The sequence below is a fragment of the Antechinus flavipes genome, chromosome 1, assembly GCF_016432865.1.
Source record: "Antechinus flavipes isolate AdamAnt ecotype Samford, QLD, Australia chromosome 1, AdamAnt_v2, whole genome shotgun sequence".
Classification (NCBI taxonomy): domain Eukaryota; kingdom Metazoa; phylum Chordata; class Mammalia; order Dasyuromorphia; family Dasyuridae; genus Antechinus; species Antechinus flavipes.
Window position 1 is genome coordinate 25,438,107 of NC_067398.1, and position 16,422 is coordinate 25,454,528.

At 39.3% G+C, this 16,422-nt stretch overlaps 1 protein-coding gene across 14 annotated transcripts in view; it reads right to left on the reverse strand.

The window, feature by feature from the left end:
- MAGI1 (membrane associated guanylate kinase, WW and PDZ domain containing 1) overlaps positions 1-16,422 on the reverse strand; it is a 702,436-nt gene that overhangs the window by 70,559 nt on the left and 615,455 nt on the right. For all 14 annotated transcript variants that reach the window (XM_051980369.1, XM_051980312.1, XM_051980336.1 and 11 more), the window contains 2 exons: positions 14,665-14,847; positions 12,088-12,708 (listed from right to left, as the gene is read on the reverse strand). In XM_051980369.1, coding sequence (XP_051836329.1) covers positions 12,088-12,708; positions 14,665-14,847 — 804 coding nt within the window. The remainder of the gene's footprint in view (positions 1-12,087; positions 12,709-14,664; positions 14,848-16,422) is intronic.

Here is a 16,422-nt window from a genome sequence, read left to right on the forward strand (position 1 = left end):
GGGTCCCAGAGACCCCTAGAATTCTCTGGACCACACTATGAGAACAACTGTCTTAGTTTACAAACTTCAAAACAAATATTGATGTATTTTGGTAGAGGAAATGTCCTCATCTGGGAGTTCTAATATCAATGAAATCATGGCTCTAATTCTTATCCTCATGACTGCATATATGCATAAGATAGTGAACAGAATTTGGTCTGGGAGGGAGAGGATCTAGACTCAAGTTTTGCCTTTTAAACCTACTGGCTATACAATTTTAGGGAAGGAACTTAAACCTTTTCAGTGCCCAAGGCAACAGAGATCACAGATTTCAAAAAAGGAGCTGTCCAGCATCAGGAGAGAAAGTTTACTCACCCTGGGGAAATCCCAGTTCTTACCCAATGCTTATCCTCTATGTGCCAGGCATGAGAAGCAGCTAAGCATTATGGACAGAGAGCCAGCTTCAAAGATAAGACCCAGAATTGAATCTTCCCTTCACATCCACTAGCTCTATGACTCTGGGTAGGTACTCCAGGAGCTGCAGTTAAGATGCCAATCTGCTTCGGCAGAGGTAATTTTTCTCACATGGGAGTTCTCTATACCAATGGAATCACTTTAATAATAACAGCAGTAGCAGCAATGACCCCAAACCACAACAATCACCCTCTTGCCTTGCGGTAACATTAATTCTGATCTCATAAGTTGAGGAAATCCATGAAACCCCCTGAAATATGGGACACAGTTCACCAGGAAAAGATAGTTCAGCCAAGGAATATCTTATTTCTGTTTTATGCAGAGTGACTGAGAAAGGCTGACCCCCTGATCTCCAGCCTGCTCTGGGAAGGAACCATTTATACAGGAGTCAGTGAGAAGGCACAAATACGAAGCTTTGAGTAACGTTTTCCCTCCCGTGCAGATATTAAGTTTCTTGTAATTCCTCTGGTGGATATAATATCTGTTTCTGGCCTAAATGATTACAGGGATTAGAGATGAAAGAAAGCTCTTTTCTTGGGCTTTTTGCAGTTTTCTAATGAAGTTCTGCCTAGAGATGGCTATTACTATGGGCACTTACAGAAAAAAACATTTTGCTCTGCCATTTAATTTGATTCTGATTCTGTCTCGTCTCGTAGCTGATCCAAGGCAGGCCATGAGAATCAGTCTCGCCTCTCTTCCCTCAGACCGAATCTCAATTTAGGCTTAACTTTAAAATGCCAGGCCCGTTTATGATGCGCAGATGCGGAGGGAGCCAAGGACGACGAGGCAGTTTAATGGAAACTTTTAATGGGGAACAAGATGTAAAATGATAAACCATACTGAAGGAGTACATCGAAGACTCCCATTTATAGTGAGATAAAGAAATTGTGAGAAATTCATGGCCAGCCATGAAAAATGTAAGTGCCCAATAAAGTCTATGTATAAGGATGGAATTCAACAAGTTTTTCATTACAGAGATCAAATGCTGTGATCCTTATTTCCTCTCCTCTCTCATTCTGGCTGTTTCCTGTTGTTCTTCTGGAATAAATGAGACTAATCAAGCCAGATGTACAGCTGAGTGGCAATGTAGCCGGCTTTATTAAAAAGAAATCAGAAACGATTTTCTAAAAAAGCCCAATAGGCATCTGAATTAACTCGTTGGATTCCAGGGAATCTCTTCAGGCTGCTGCTATCAGTCTCTGCTTGGACTGAGGATGGCAACATCGGATAGCAGACAGGGTGATGAACTGGACGTCAGGACGCTGGCAAGGCTTGGAAACTTACTGATCGCTGGGCAATGGTCAAGTCATTTGATCTCATTGAACCTCAATGAGAACATGAGCTGTACACTGTGTGTACAATATATGCACGTGTTGCATGTATATATGTATAAACAGAGATAGGTGATGGAAATGAAGATAAAGAAAGATGAGATGAAATTTGTATCTGTGGAAGGAATTCGCATATTGGGAGTTCTGGTAACGTGAAATTGCAGACTGTGACATATTGATACATCCAGGGTCACACTATCAGACAACGATCTACATGCAAAAAGAAAGCTCCCAGGGAAGACATAGCCACAAAGCTGGAATACAAATGACTTTGTTTCCCATTTAAACTACTTCTCAGTCTAGCTACAATCTATCTTTCTACACTATTACCACATGAAGGCTTCTCACAAACTCTGTTCCAGGCTATTTATTCTTTGCCTGAGATGTCCCATTTCCTTCCTCTCCACATCCTGGAAGCTCTGCCTTCTTTCAGCTCAACTTACCTGCCCCTTCATCCAAGAGGCCTTTCCACTCTGCAAGTCCCTATCCTCTGACAATAACTGAAAAGGGGAACGCAGACAGCTCGAGGTAGAGGCTTGATGTTGTAAACTGAAAGCGGAGAATTAACATGGAAAGAGCACTGGATTAACTTCTCTGCACCTCCAGAAATCTCCGACGGGTTAAGCCACTTTCTAAGGATGATAACAGCTAAGATGGGCTTGCAATTTCTGATTTCCTAATGCCAAGTCCTGCTCTCTGATCTCCGAGTAATGTTACCTGTCAAGACTCAGGAATAAAAGTACGGGGTCCAGAAGGGAGGCAGTGGACCTGGAAGACTCCCTGATCAGACTACATCTACGGCACCTTGGTCCTCAGTGATGGATTTTAGAAGGGATGTTAGGGAAGGGTATGTATGTGTATAATATATACATATATAATACATACATGTATATATTTGTATTCACTTATATACATATATGCAGACACATATTTGTATGTATATATACACAGAGACTTGTATATATTAATATATAGGTATGTCTCTGTGTATATACATATATATGTACATACAAAAATGTATATAATAAGTGATGCAGTGGATAAATTTTATTTGGCGTCAGGAAGATCTAATTTAGAATCTAGTCTCAGACACTAACCTGTGTGACCACGGACAAGTCACTTAAGTCTCAGTTTCCTCAACTGAGTAAAATGAGGATAATAACAGCACCTACATCCCAGGGGTGTTATGGGGAACAAATGAAACAATGATTGTAATGCACTTAGCACAGTATCTAGCACATAAATGCAATGTAAATGTTAGCTGATAACGATGATTATATACGTGTGTGTGTGTGTGTGTATCTCTATGTGTGTCTTTCTCTCTCCATCCAAAGTATTGAATAAATGTGACCAAGAATTTTGGTGATATTTATGCAATGAATGTCATGATTGAGATATTGCCTATAAAAGGGAAAGACTAGTATGTGGAAGCCTCAACATCGTACTATCCAGAGCTCAATGAAAGATCCCCAAGGTATTTTGATAATTAACCTAGAATTCTGCAGACTTATAGGGATATAAGAGCTGATTTCAAATAAATGAGAGGTTACTATGTACATGAGGGATTCGATTCACTCTCTTTGGATCCAAAAAACAGAACCAGGAATTGTCACATCACACTGATTCTACCTCCTCACCACTGCTCACAGGACCAGCATCCCTTGCTGGTATGGACTCCCAAAGTTTTTCACCTGCATCCTACAGCACTCCTGATTCATCTCCCTATATTCAATCTATCCATAAATCAACAAGCATTCATGTAGGCTCTTCCTTCTTTAAGCCATCTTCTACCCTGCTACCAGATGACTATTCCTAAACAACAGATCTGACCATGTCAATTCCTGGCTCATGACATTCTAACTGACTCCCCATTGCCTTCTAAGGTAATATGTCAACCTCCTACATTTAGTGAAGCCCTCCACAGTCTAGCTTGAGTCTGTGTTTCCAGGCTAGTGAGAATAGGAACTTGCCCCTTTTCACACTCCACTTTCCCAGAGTATTCGATCTCTCAGTTCCATGCATGGACTTGGATCTCCTCATCTTTGCCTCTTCCCAAACCTTCGTGGATGGCTCAGCTCAAGGGCTATCTCATTGAAGAGGCCTTTTTCTGATTCCCCCATTTATCACCATTCCTCCAATCACTGAATATTTATCTCCTATGCATTCTGCATTTACTTATTTAGGGATAAACTACTGAAGCTCAGATGAATTCACACCTTGGGTTCAAATGGTACCTCTAATACTTTCTAACATGTATGACTCTGGATTTAACCTGCATAAACCTCCATTTACTTTTCCATATAATATAGCAGTCAGACTAGATATAATCTCTGAAATTCATTTGAGCCCTAGATTTATGATCCTCTATCATTATGGGGAGCAGACTCTTTTTTTTTTTTTTTTTTCAGTATAAGGAAGAACTTCCTAACAATTAAGGTTCCTTAGGAGGTAATGAGTTCCCTGTTTACTAGCTATCTTCAAAACAGGCTGGATCACTACATATTGAGCTATGGTAGAAGGAGTTCCTATTTCAGGAAAGGGTTGGGCAAGATGACCTTACAATTCTAAGGTCTAAAGGTCAGAGTGGACATTCAACATATTGTTACTGAACAGGAAAGGGAAGCCTGTTGAGCCAACAACAACAAAAAGAGCAACGTGAGATTTTGCCACCCTAGAAAGCTTTTTCTAATAGGGCTGGATTTTGATCATTGCTGTTGTTGTTGAGTGATTTCAGTGGTGTGCAACTCTTTGGGGTCCTGTTTGCAGTTTTCTTGGCAGAGATACTGGAGTGGGTTGACATTTCCTTCTCCAGCTCATTTTTACAATGACTTATCTAGAGTCACACAGCTAAAAAAAAGTATCTTCAGCCAGATTTGAACTCAAGAAAAATCAGTCTTCCATAATCTAGGCTCAGTACTCTGTGCACTATGGTGCCATCCAATAACCTGAGAATTAAAGCCCTGAAACTGGACTGAAGAGCATGTATCAGGAAGCAAGGTAAAAGAAGACTGAAAAGTAGGAAAGGCTGAGGGATGGAAAAATGATGAATGGCTTTGAATGCCAAACAGAGCATTTTATATTTGCTTCTAGAAGCAATAGGGAGCCACTGGAGTTTATTGAGTAGGGGAGTGACATGATCAAACTGATGCTTAAAGAAAATTTCTTTGGTGGCTGTTGGAAGATGGATTAGAGTAGGGAGAAATCTGAGGCAGTCTATACCCCCAGCATCTAGCATAATAATCCAGGCATGAGGTGAAAAGGGTCTGCACTGTAGTGATGGCAATATCAAAGAGGAGGAAGCATTTCTGAGGTATATTGCAAAAAAAAAAAGGTGAGTTAAGAAAAAAGTGTTCTGCAAACCTTAAATTCTAAACATTAACTATAGTTATTGTGATTTTTATACTGTGAGCTGATTATGAAAATAATCTTGGGCCTTTTATCAGACTCTGCTGTTCATTGTGCACTAGACATAATCTCTGAAATTCACTCGAGCTCTAGATTTATGGTCCTCTGTCATTATGGGGAGCAGACTCTCTGAGATGCTCCGGCTGCTGAATCCTCAGCGTTGTTGTCTCCAGAGCGAGACTAAAAGGTGGACTGACGTGAGCAGCTTCTTCAGCAGACTTGAACTCTTTCCCAAATAGCTTAGCACAGTCTAATTATGATGATTTTGCTTCGTTAAGGAAAAAAAAAACTACAAAGGAGAGAGAATGCTAATGATGTGAGATTAGATATTGCTTTTTTCGTTTGAATCGATTAGGACTTAATGAACTAAGCATCTTTAGTACTTTTGATGGTGAATGAAGAAGCACCAATTTGTTAGGTGTACCCCCAGCCTTCATTCTTCTGTTTAGCCATGAGACTCATTTTTATGTAGGAAAGGCACTCCTAAAGAGTTATTGCGACAAAGAATTTTCTTGCCAGAGAATAACTCCATTTAACTCTTAGCTACAAGTTTCTAAAGAAATGGGATGATTTGTCCTGATTCGTTGTAATTCTAGATTTGGTTAACACTTCTTGATCAGTTAAAAGTGAGGAAAGTTTCATCCATGTATCACAAGAAACATCTACTATGACCCCTTGTGTTACTGAGTGCTCATTGGGGGAAAATGGCAAATGGGTGATAGATTGAGACCCATTGCCAGTTTTTACCCTTTCCTCTTCTGTTAATCTTTTGTACACAATGATTGGTGCTTAATGTTTAGCTGTGATGAATCTTTGGTTGTACCATGGTCAATCAATTCTACTAAGTGATAGCCACACCTTGTATACTCCAAGATGCTGTCTGTTAGATGAAGGAACTAGAAATCAAAAGATTACATTTCATATCCTGTTGATCATCAAGATGCAAAAGAGATATAGCATCAGTACTTATAATGAATGTCTACAATACAAGTTCTTTCCTTCTAAGAAACCTTTCACGGAAGGTCCTAGGCTGACATGTATGAAAAAGCTGTGACTTATGCGATATAACTTCATTCAACAAACATTGACTCCTAGACAACATTCACTTAGTGCTTACTATCTAGAAAATGATTTCAAATTATAATCAATCAATATTAAACTGTAATTAACCAAAAGCAAACCTCAAAATATTCCAATATTCTAATTAGATTAAATAGACAAAATAATATTATATGTAGAATTATGAACCATTTATCATTTATCATGGGAAAGAATATATATTAACCTTTATGAAATTTTATCAATTTTAATTGTTTTTTTAATTTGCTTCTCTTCTCCTACTGTTCACTTTTGCAAGATTTTTTTTATTTTTTTAAATTTTTATTATTTGTATTTTTAACTATTTTTTTTCTTATCTGGTTTATTTTATCTTATTTTATCCTATTTAGTCAAATTAGAATATAGAAATATTTTAATTTTTTGTTGAGAGTGATTACATTGTGATTTTAAATTATTTTATACATAGTTACACAAAGTGAATACAAAAATTCAATGTTTATTGAAGGATGAATGGATAGAGGGATGACTAGATAGATAGATAGAATATATATATATATATATGTACATGGGAGGGTTGATGGATAGATATATAGATGGATATGTATATATATATGTAGATATGTAAATGGATGAACAGGTGAATAAATATTATATATATGTATATAATTATGGATCTGGTATAGATATAGATGGATGCACATCTAGGGTGAGGAGACAATCATCTATTTAGGATTCACTATGTGCCAGGAACAGCGTTAAGCTCTGAAGATATAAATACAAGACAGTCTCTACTTTAAAAGAGGCTTATAATCTAGTTGGGAAAAAAACAGCTAGGAGGAAACTTAGAAGGAAGATAGAGAATTTCCTTTGCAAGTTTCTCCCTTTTAAAAGGTTTTATCAATTCCGAGAATAAGATGGGGCCTTCTAGGCAGTCTACTCCAATTTTATTATTTATTAAACCTGAGGAAATTATACTCCCAGAAGGGAGGTGACATTTTATTTTATTTTATTTTGCTGAGGCAATTGGGGTTAAGTGACTTGCTTGGGGTCACACAGCTAGGACATGTTAAGTGTCTGAGATCAGATTTGAACTCAGGTCCCCCTGACTTCAAGGCTCTATCCACTACACCACCTAGCTCTCCCAAGGTGACATATTTGATATCACATCATCATGATGATGTGATCACTGATTCCCATGGCAGTGTCAACGAACTTCCTTTTCAAAAGCTGATTATCCATTTGCCCCTGAACACACAGCTGAGCAGTATGGTGATGCAGGGCTTAAAGCGCTAGATATTAAGTCAAGAAAATCTGGATTGATTCTGACTCTGACATTTATCAGCTATAGGATCACAAATATATCACATCTGTCCATTCTGAGCCACAGTTTCCCCATCTGCAAATGGGGGAATGATACCCCCAGGCTCAAGCATTTCGAGCCATTGTGAGTCTCAAATAAGACAACATATGCAAACTTTCAAATGAAAAATCAGCTCTTATGATTCTCTTGATATACTGACTGTATTCTGACTAGTTGTTAAGTTTCACATTTTAAAAATTGTTCATCTACCAATGGGCTGGAATTAGAGGAGTGAAAAGTGTCCTAACCAAGAGCCAGGAGGCTCGTCAGAGAGTCAGCACAGAGCAGGGGGGAACCTAGAGAACAAAGTCACTCCTAGTAATCCAAATCCCAGCTCTGGCAGAAGTGAACAGAGAAAAGGGCATTGGGGCTGTCCGGCCCTGTTCTTCTATGTGGAAACTGAGGATACTTTTACTACTTACTTCAATAGGATTGCAGATTTAGAACTGGAGGGAACCTTGCTGGCCATGCATGCTAACCCCCTCATTTTGCTGATAGGAAAACTGAGGGCCAAGGATGATATATGACCTACCCCAATTTACATCGAAGTGATAGGTATCAGGATTTGAACCCAGGTCTTTTGTTTCCAAATGTAGCCTTCTTTCTGTTATTCCAAATAGCCTCATTGTAAGAAAAGCCATTAGAAAAGTTTAAATTGTTACAGATAGGTGGAGTCATCTCTGTTTTATTAGATTAGTTGCTTCATAAGTGTAGGGATGGTATCATATTCAGCTCTATGGTGCCAGTGCTCAGAACCAGAGATTTTTTATCACAAAAAGAAAGAGAGAGAGAGAGAGAGAGAGACAGACAGACAGACACACACACACACACACGGGAAGGAAAAAGAGAGAGACATAGAGACATGTGCTCTGGCAGAAGCAACTTTCTCTCCACTCACCCATCCCTATCCCCCATCTGTTGCAAGCTCAACCAGTGATTGACCTCTGACATCATGTTCTGGACACCTGTCACTGTGGCACCTGACTGTCTTAAAAGGGAGAAGTTCCACAGAGCAGAGATGCTCAGGGGCCAGCTGGCAGCAAGTGCTCGCAGTCTCCTCAATGGACAGCAGAGGGAGAAGGAGGGAAGGACAAGCAGAGGAGAGAGATAAAGAACAGAAGCAAAGACAGGAGAGAGAAGAGGAGAGAGACAGACAAGCAGAGGAGAGAGGTAAAGAACAGAAGCAAAGGCAGGGAAGAGAAAAAGAGAGAGAGAGAGAGAGAAAGAGAGAGAGAGAGAGAGAGAGAGAGAGAGAGAGAGAGAGAGAAGAATGGAGGGGAAAAGGATGAGACAGAGACAGAGAGGCAAAGAGAGACACAGACATAAAGAGAGATAGAGAAGCAGAGAGAGACAGAAAGAAGACAAAAGAAGAAAAAGAAAAAGATGAAGAAAGAGAGAGAGAATGAGAGAACAGATGTAAACTTGTTGGATGAAAGCAGAAAAAGTGGTGATGGGCAGAAGGTGGGATGGGGACTGGTTCCTAAAATTCCCAGAAGATAGTGCTGGCAGAAGAAAGGTTTCTAAAAATGAGGGTGTGGATGAGAGGTTAAAGACACAAACTCAGATATTATGAGAACTAGGACGTTTGTCTTTGGCTGCAGTTTTGAGATAAGCTCTCTCTATCTGCAGCATTTTTCAGGAAATGGCATTGATCAACCAGCGGGTAACAACTGATATGGGGCTCTCTTCTCAGCAGGGAAGGGACCATATTTCCTCCCTACCCCTGGTAGGGGGAGGAGCAATCACTGCTGCCTTTCCAAGACTAATCTACTAAACTTCTCTGAAATTTGCCAAGTTTGAGCAGTTGGTTCATTTGGGGATGAAAACTTAAAGCCAAAGACCGTGTTCAACTCAAAATCGATCGAACCCTGACAAAAGCAAACCCCAAATCAGAGCCAGAAGCATAGGCCGGGAGAACCATCCGGAGAAATCAAAGCCTGGTTCCCATTCCCTTTTCTGATCTGTCTGCACTAGGAATTAAACAGACTGGGCTGGAAAAGATCTTAGGAATAACCGATACTGCAGGCTTTGAATCCCCGAGAACTCCTGGGCAATCTGGATTTAATGAGTTTATCAATCTACATACTTGGCATGATGACAGAAATGGAACTCATTAGCCAGAGGAAGTCAACTGACCATAGACTCTCTTGGTGAAAGTAGCTGTCTCTTTTCCTTGATCAAACTTTCTCATTATGCCCATGCAACATAAGAGGGATAATTAAATGTCAGCTATGATACAAATAACTAATGAACGGCCAGAACACACATATTTATACTCTTTCCCAGAAAGATTAATAGTATCTGGTGCTAGTCTGCCAACTTTGGATTTGCAAACTTTCTACTCCATGCATAAATCAAACATAAAGGCATATGGTGTATTGTCAAGACTGTTAATATTTTAAATTAGTTTCTGGGGTAAACACTGTGTCAACCAAGACTTCAATATTTTAGAAATTCCCACTTTAATTTACTGTCATGCAGTCACACAGTGCTGAGGGTATAACTTAGAAAAAGTTTTCAGACTGGTAAAGAATTAAACTGGGAGACATGGATACAGTAGGGTAGGGAATTAGCAGTTAAAGGATCTGGGTTCAAATTCTCAGTCTGCCACTTTATAAGTCATGTGATCCTAGACCAATAGATGACTTGTCTCTTGTTTGGATTTTGGTTTCCCCATATATAAGATAAACTGATTGGACTGATGACGAGTATGAGATCAGATATATCAAAATCTAAGCTCCCGTGCTCTTAGTCTCTGCTTGGCCATGGGTAATCTTGGGTGGTTGATTAGCCCGCAGTGGACTGGGGGGGAAGGGGGGGGAGAAAAGTCCTCTTCCATAAAATGGGGTTTCTAACTTTGTGAAATCTATGATGCAGACACTGTTAAAAAAAAATGGTACCGGTGCTCCATCACCTGCTCCATTTACTAATGTTGGGAAGTCAAAATTCAGGAAGCATTGTTTTTAGCACTTCTTGTGTGTTGGTAGGCATACGGTTAGATTTCTTTTGATCCACAGTAATTAGGCCAATTGTAAAAGCTCATCAGAACCTTAGCAAAAGCAAAAGAGCAAATGTGTGAGTTAGGACAGAGGGTTTATTCTTTGAAAGGAATGCATTGCCAAAAAGAGCCAAGACTGAGTCAGAGAAGGCCTCCGTGTGCCCAGAGCCCTTTGAAAGTTTCCAAGTTACCAATGGAATAAGTGGGCAAATAAGAAACAGCCAGTATCATTCAGAGTTAAGTAGGGCACGACATTGGATCAGAAGTCCAAGAGCGTGGGTTTATTCCTTGGACGTACCAGGGATTGGTCCTGTGCCATGATCTTGATGCTCAAATCCCTTCTCTAGGATGCCTTTGCAGTTTGTAAAGGATGATCAAGATGTGAGAATGACTCCTCATATTTTTATTGATAGAAATGACAGCTACTCTGAAAAAGAAATTTCCTTCTGAGGATTTCCTAGAGGAACAGTCAGAGTTGAGAAAATACTTTTTATTCTCACTGACAGCTTGTTCTAGAGTCTAGGTCTCTTGCACAGTTCCTAATATTTCAACCTCAAAACAGGCAAAGATGTGAGACTTCAAATGGCAAGAGTACAAGTGAGCCCATTAATTGCCATGGAACAAATGGAAGGATAAGAATCTCCTTAATTTCCCCTTTCTGCATCTGTCTGCACCATGTGATAAAGCCAGTCAGACTGGGGATGTTGGAATGGAGGCTCAAAGGCTTACGCTAGAAGATCACCATTTGTGGATGGTCCCAAGTATCTATTCCAGCCATGCTGCATTCGGATGCACTACCATTTTGGCAAGGATTCCCTAGGGCTTCTAGATTGATAAAGGGATTTTTTTTTTCATTTTAAAGACCCTAAAATTCTCTTAGGGAACCAAAGAGAATGCTTCAGTCATTTCAGGGGATCGTAGGAGGACAGATATTGAAGGGGTACAGACATCATCTAGTAATCTAATCTTGCCACTTTACAACCAAAGAAACTAAGGTTCACAGAGATTGAAAGACTTGCTGACAGATACTTGAGAAGCACCAGATTTGACCCCGGGACAAATGACTCTGGGGCCATCCACCATAAGCTTTGTCTACTTCCCCACACCACCGTCTCCCTTGCTCAAATGTATCTTTGCAGGTGGAGGATGTTTGTGTATGTGTATGCAGTTATGAGAGTGGGAGAAGAAAATTGCTTAAAAGAAATCTTTAGCTTAAGGAAAATAAGAAACGATACCATAAAGATTCATAGACATATACACAGCCTGACAGATTCAGAATTCGGAACGCTCACAAGAAATTCTGAAAGGACTCTCTGGTCTTAAGAAAAAACCCAACCAAAAAAGCTAATTAACCATGTCTCTTTTACCTAAATGAAGAAATGTGAGCGAGCCCTGAAAAGCCTAGTGGTAATGAATTGAGTTAACCAAGGGAAGAAAAAACAAAACAAAACTAAACTGAAATGTGATTCCATCGAACGTACCTCCTCGTTGCACCAGCAATGTCACCTCGCTCCCTTTTGGACATTCGATCAACATATCCACTACTTGATTGTGAGTGAGGTTCTGCACATTCTTCTTATTCACTTCAACTATGAGATCCCCTTCCTTTAAGCCTCGGCACCTTGGACTGTCCACAATTTGTTTGACCCTTTGACCTCCTCCGCCCGGACTGTCCGCTATAGTAAAGCCAAAACCCATTGGTCCTTTGACTATATGAACAGTGATGAGTTCTGGTTGAGTTGCTATAGAAGAAGCCAAAGAGACAGTATCGTTGGGGTAACCATGGGAACCATTTGAAGACACCTCGGCAGGACTGCTGGGTCGGGGCTCCTTCATGCCGTTGACCTTTCCCGTCTTGCTACTGTGGCTGGCTGGCGAGTCATAGTTCTCTTGACCGTTCACGATGATGGGTTCTTTATCTAAAATGGCCACAGAAGTCACCAGGCTTGTGTTGGGATCATCTGGGTCAAAAGGCAATGGATAACCCCGGCAGAGTTCGAGGTCCACGCTGGCACCAATGGGAATGGACTGGAAGATTTTTACAACTTGAGCATGTGTATGTCCCAGCACACAGGTATCATTCACACTGACAATCACGTCCCCTGCAGAGGAAAGTTTTTGGAGGGAAAAAAGTTAATGGGCTAAGAATTTATTATCTTACTCATTAACATCCAACCCTGCCTTGAGATGAGACAGCTGAAAACAGACTTGATGACTAAGTATTAGGAAGGCAGAGGAATTGTTCTCTAATTTTCTTTATATTCAGTATTGCACTTCTTTGTACATATATTTAATGTCTTCTTTGCAGAATGGGGATCACCAACAGTCTGAGAACATTAAGGTTATTTCTGCACTATTACGCGTGTCCATAGTTGTTTTATTTAACCTTTTAGTAAATTACTAAAGAAGGCAAAGCAAGGGAATCGCTCACATGCTGGGTAAATACAGCTGCCTGACGACATAAATATATATGGAGAGCCATATTCCATTAGAATATAAGCTCTTCCCAGGCAGGACTGTTTTTTGTTTTTCTTTGATTCTCTAGCACTGAACACAGTTCCTGACACATAGTAGACCCTTCATATGTGTTTGAAGATTCATCTAGATGGGAAGTATGGGATCAATAGAGGCTACTAACTCATACTTGTTGTGAGACCCGTAGTCATTAATCACTTTACCTCTCAGGACTTGAGGGAACTCTCAAAGACTACAAACTGCAGGGAGAACGCCCATCTGAACTGGTGGGTATTCTCTCATTCAGGAGTCCCTAGAACATTGGCACTGACAAGAATAGTCCTATCCTTTTACTATAGTTATTTTGTTATTTATTCCTTTCTGTCATTTCCAAATCTTAAAGACCCCATTTAGGGTTTTCCTGGCAGAGATATTAGAGTGCCATTTCCTGTGCCATTTTACAGATGAGGAAACTCAGATCAATAGAGTGAGGAGACTTGGCCAGGGTCACATAGCTAGTGAGTATCTGAGGCCAGATTTGAACTCAGGGAGTCTTGACTCCAAACCCAATGCTCTATGTACCAACTAGTTGCCCTCGATATTGTAGTTATAGAAGTGTGTAGTTATATATGAACATATGTTTAAGTATTGGTAAATGTAAAGAAGAGTAAATAATGTATTTTTATTAAGTACATATTAAGTATATGTGTATTAAGTATACATCATACATTAAGTATACACATATAGATATATGCATGTATCTGTGTGTATATGTATATATATGTGTGTGTATGTTTATACAAATAGAAACAAACACACACATATGTAAATATATATATAATTACTTGACCTGTCTCTAAGGCAGGGATAGTTGGCTTTGGTTATCTCCTTAGTAAAATGAGGAGGTCAGTTCCAATTCTAAATCTTTCATTCTGTTGTTCTTTCTAGATGAGGAAATGTAGCTTCTACAGGTGGCTGGCAGTAAGTGCATCTGCTAATATCCACTATCTCTCTAGCAGTCTGGGGAGGTCTATGGGCCTTTTTCTCAGAGTAATGCTATAAAATACGTACAATAACACTTATGGGATTGCCAAGGAGAGCAATTACATTGATATGTAATTGTAATTTTTTTTTAAAGTTCATAAATACCCACCAAGGACTTTTGCTCTAAGGCTGTAAGTTTTAGAATAGATGCTACCCTGCATTGGGTGAGAGAATTTCCTTACCTTGGACCCTATGTCAATGAAATTGCAAGTCCTGTCCCTGTCTCTGATACTACTACTCATTATGATACTAACAATCAATAATTTAAGTTTGCAGAGCATTTTATAGACATTTGATTATTGTATGTACTGCTTAGCAACTTGTAGAATCTATAAAATGCCCCCAAGGAGGAAGAATTGTGAAGGTTTAGAATTTGAAGGGAATTTAAAAGCCATCTACGCAAGGACCCCTCATTTTATTAAGAAGGCAACTGAGGTCAAGAAGGGACAGTGACCTGTCCACAGCCACTGACAGTAGTAGTAAGTGCAAAAGTTGGGGTTTTAACCCAGGCTACCACACTGTAGAAGGCTCAATCCATTTTTCACAGACAAGCACTTTACCTGTTTCCATCTTGCCGTCCAATGCAGCAGGCCCATCCAACACCAAACTCTTGATCTGGAGGAATTCATCAGGCTCATCTCCACCAACAACAGTGAAACCAAAGCCTCGGCTGCTTTTCCTCAGTTTTGTATGAATGAACTTGCCTTTCAACTCAGATGGATTTCGTGTAAAAAAAGGTTTACCTGGTTTCAAAGAGAAGGGAAAATTAAAAACAAAAAAAACCCCCAATAATTCCACAACATCTCTTGAATCTGACCCCATCACTCTTCCCATAATTTTTAATTCAGGTCCTTATCATCTATTATATAGGTTATTACACTAGCTTCTCAATTTGTTTCCCTGCCTCAAGGCTGTTCCCACTTCTATCCATCTTTCACACTGAATTCAGAGGGATTTTCCTTCAGCACTGATCAGACCATGTCAGTCTCCCTTTTGAATAAACTCTAGGGGCTTCCTAAGGCCTATAGGCCTCTAGCCTTTAAAGCATTCTAAACCTAACTTTTCAGCCTTATCTTAATTCCCCTCCCACCCTGTCCATCTGGTCTTCTTCCTGTTCCTCAACATGACATTCCAATGGCCATTTCTATCCCATTTGCACTGGATATTCTTGTTCAAAATGTACCCATTGCTCAATTCCACCTCATAAAATCCTATTCTTTAATCAAGACACAGCCTAAACACTATCTTCTATGAAAAATCTTTCATGCTTCTCTCAATATACTTGCCCTTCCAAGTTATTCTGTATTTGTTGCTGTTGTTCAGTCATTTTCAGCCATAACCCAATTCTTCATGACCCCCTTTGAGGCTTTCTTGGCAAAGTTACTAGAGTGGTTTGCCAATTTTTTTCTCACCTCATTTTACATATGAGGAAACTAAGGCAAAAAGGGTTATGTAACTTGGTTGGGGTTACACAGCTAGTGCCTCAGCTGGATTGGAACTGGGCTCTTCCTAACTTCAGTCCTAGTGTTCTATCCACTATGCCATCTAACTGCTCATATCATATTTAATTATTTTCATTTATTCTTTCTCTCTACATATAGATTTGTATATATATATTATGTGTGTGTATATTCTGCGAATGGTTTGACACATATGGTTCAAGTCAATAAATTTAACAATAATCTTAGTAATAATATCAGATTCATAAATATTAAGTCCTAATTATGTACCAGGCCTCTGCTTAAGTGCTGGGAATGTACATACAAACCAAAAGAAAGACAATGTTTTTCTTCTTAGAATGTTGCTAGGTTCTTGTGACTCTTTGATTTTTTACTTTAAAGTCTAATCAGTGTCTGGCAAAGAGTCGGCATTTCATCAATGTTGGCTCATTGATTGGACAAAGCAAATAAAAAGAAAGAGATCGTAAAAGATCATGAGGTAAAAATGGAAGAGACCCTAGATACAAAAACAACGAATTTATGATCCAGTTTTGAAAGAGTGTTCGTAGGCTTCATCTGGGTCTCATCTTTTAGACAAGGAAACCAAGGTCAGAAGGGTTAAGCTGAGTTTCTCAAGTTCACATAAGAGGCAAAATGGCAGTCAGAATTTGGACCCAGGTTTTTTGACTCTAAATTCACTATTTTTCCCCACTATATCTTCTGTTTCCCAATAGAAAAATATAAAAAGTTCTAATATTAAATCTATATTATAAAAATCTGTCACAAGTGTATAGAAAATAATAATCTATATAATAATATAATAGAACAACAACATAATAAGAAAACATAACAATCTGTACTATTTCCCAGAGTCAAATA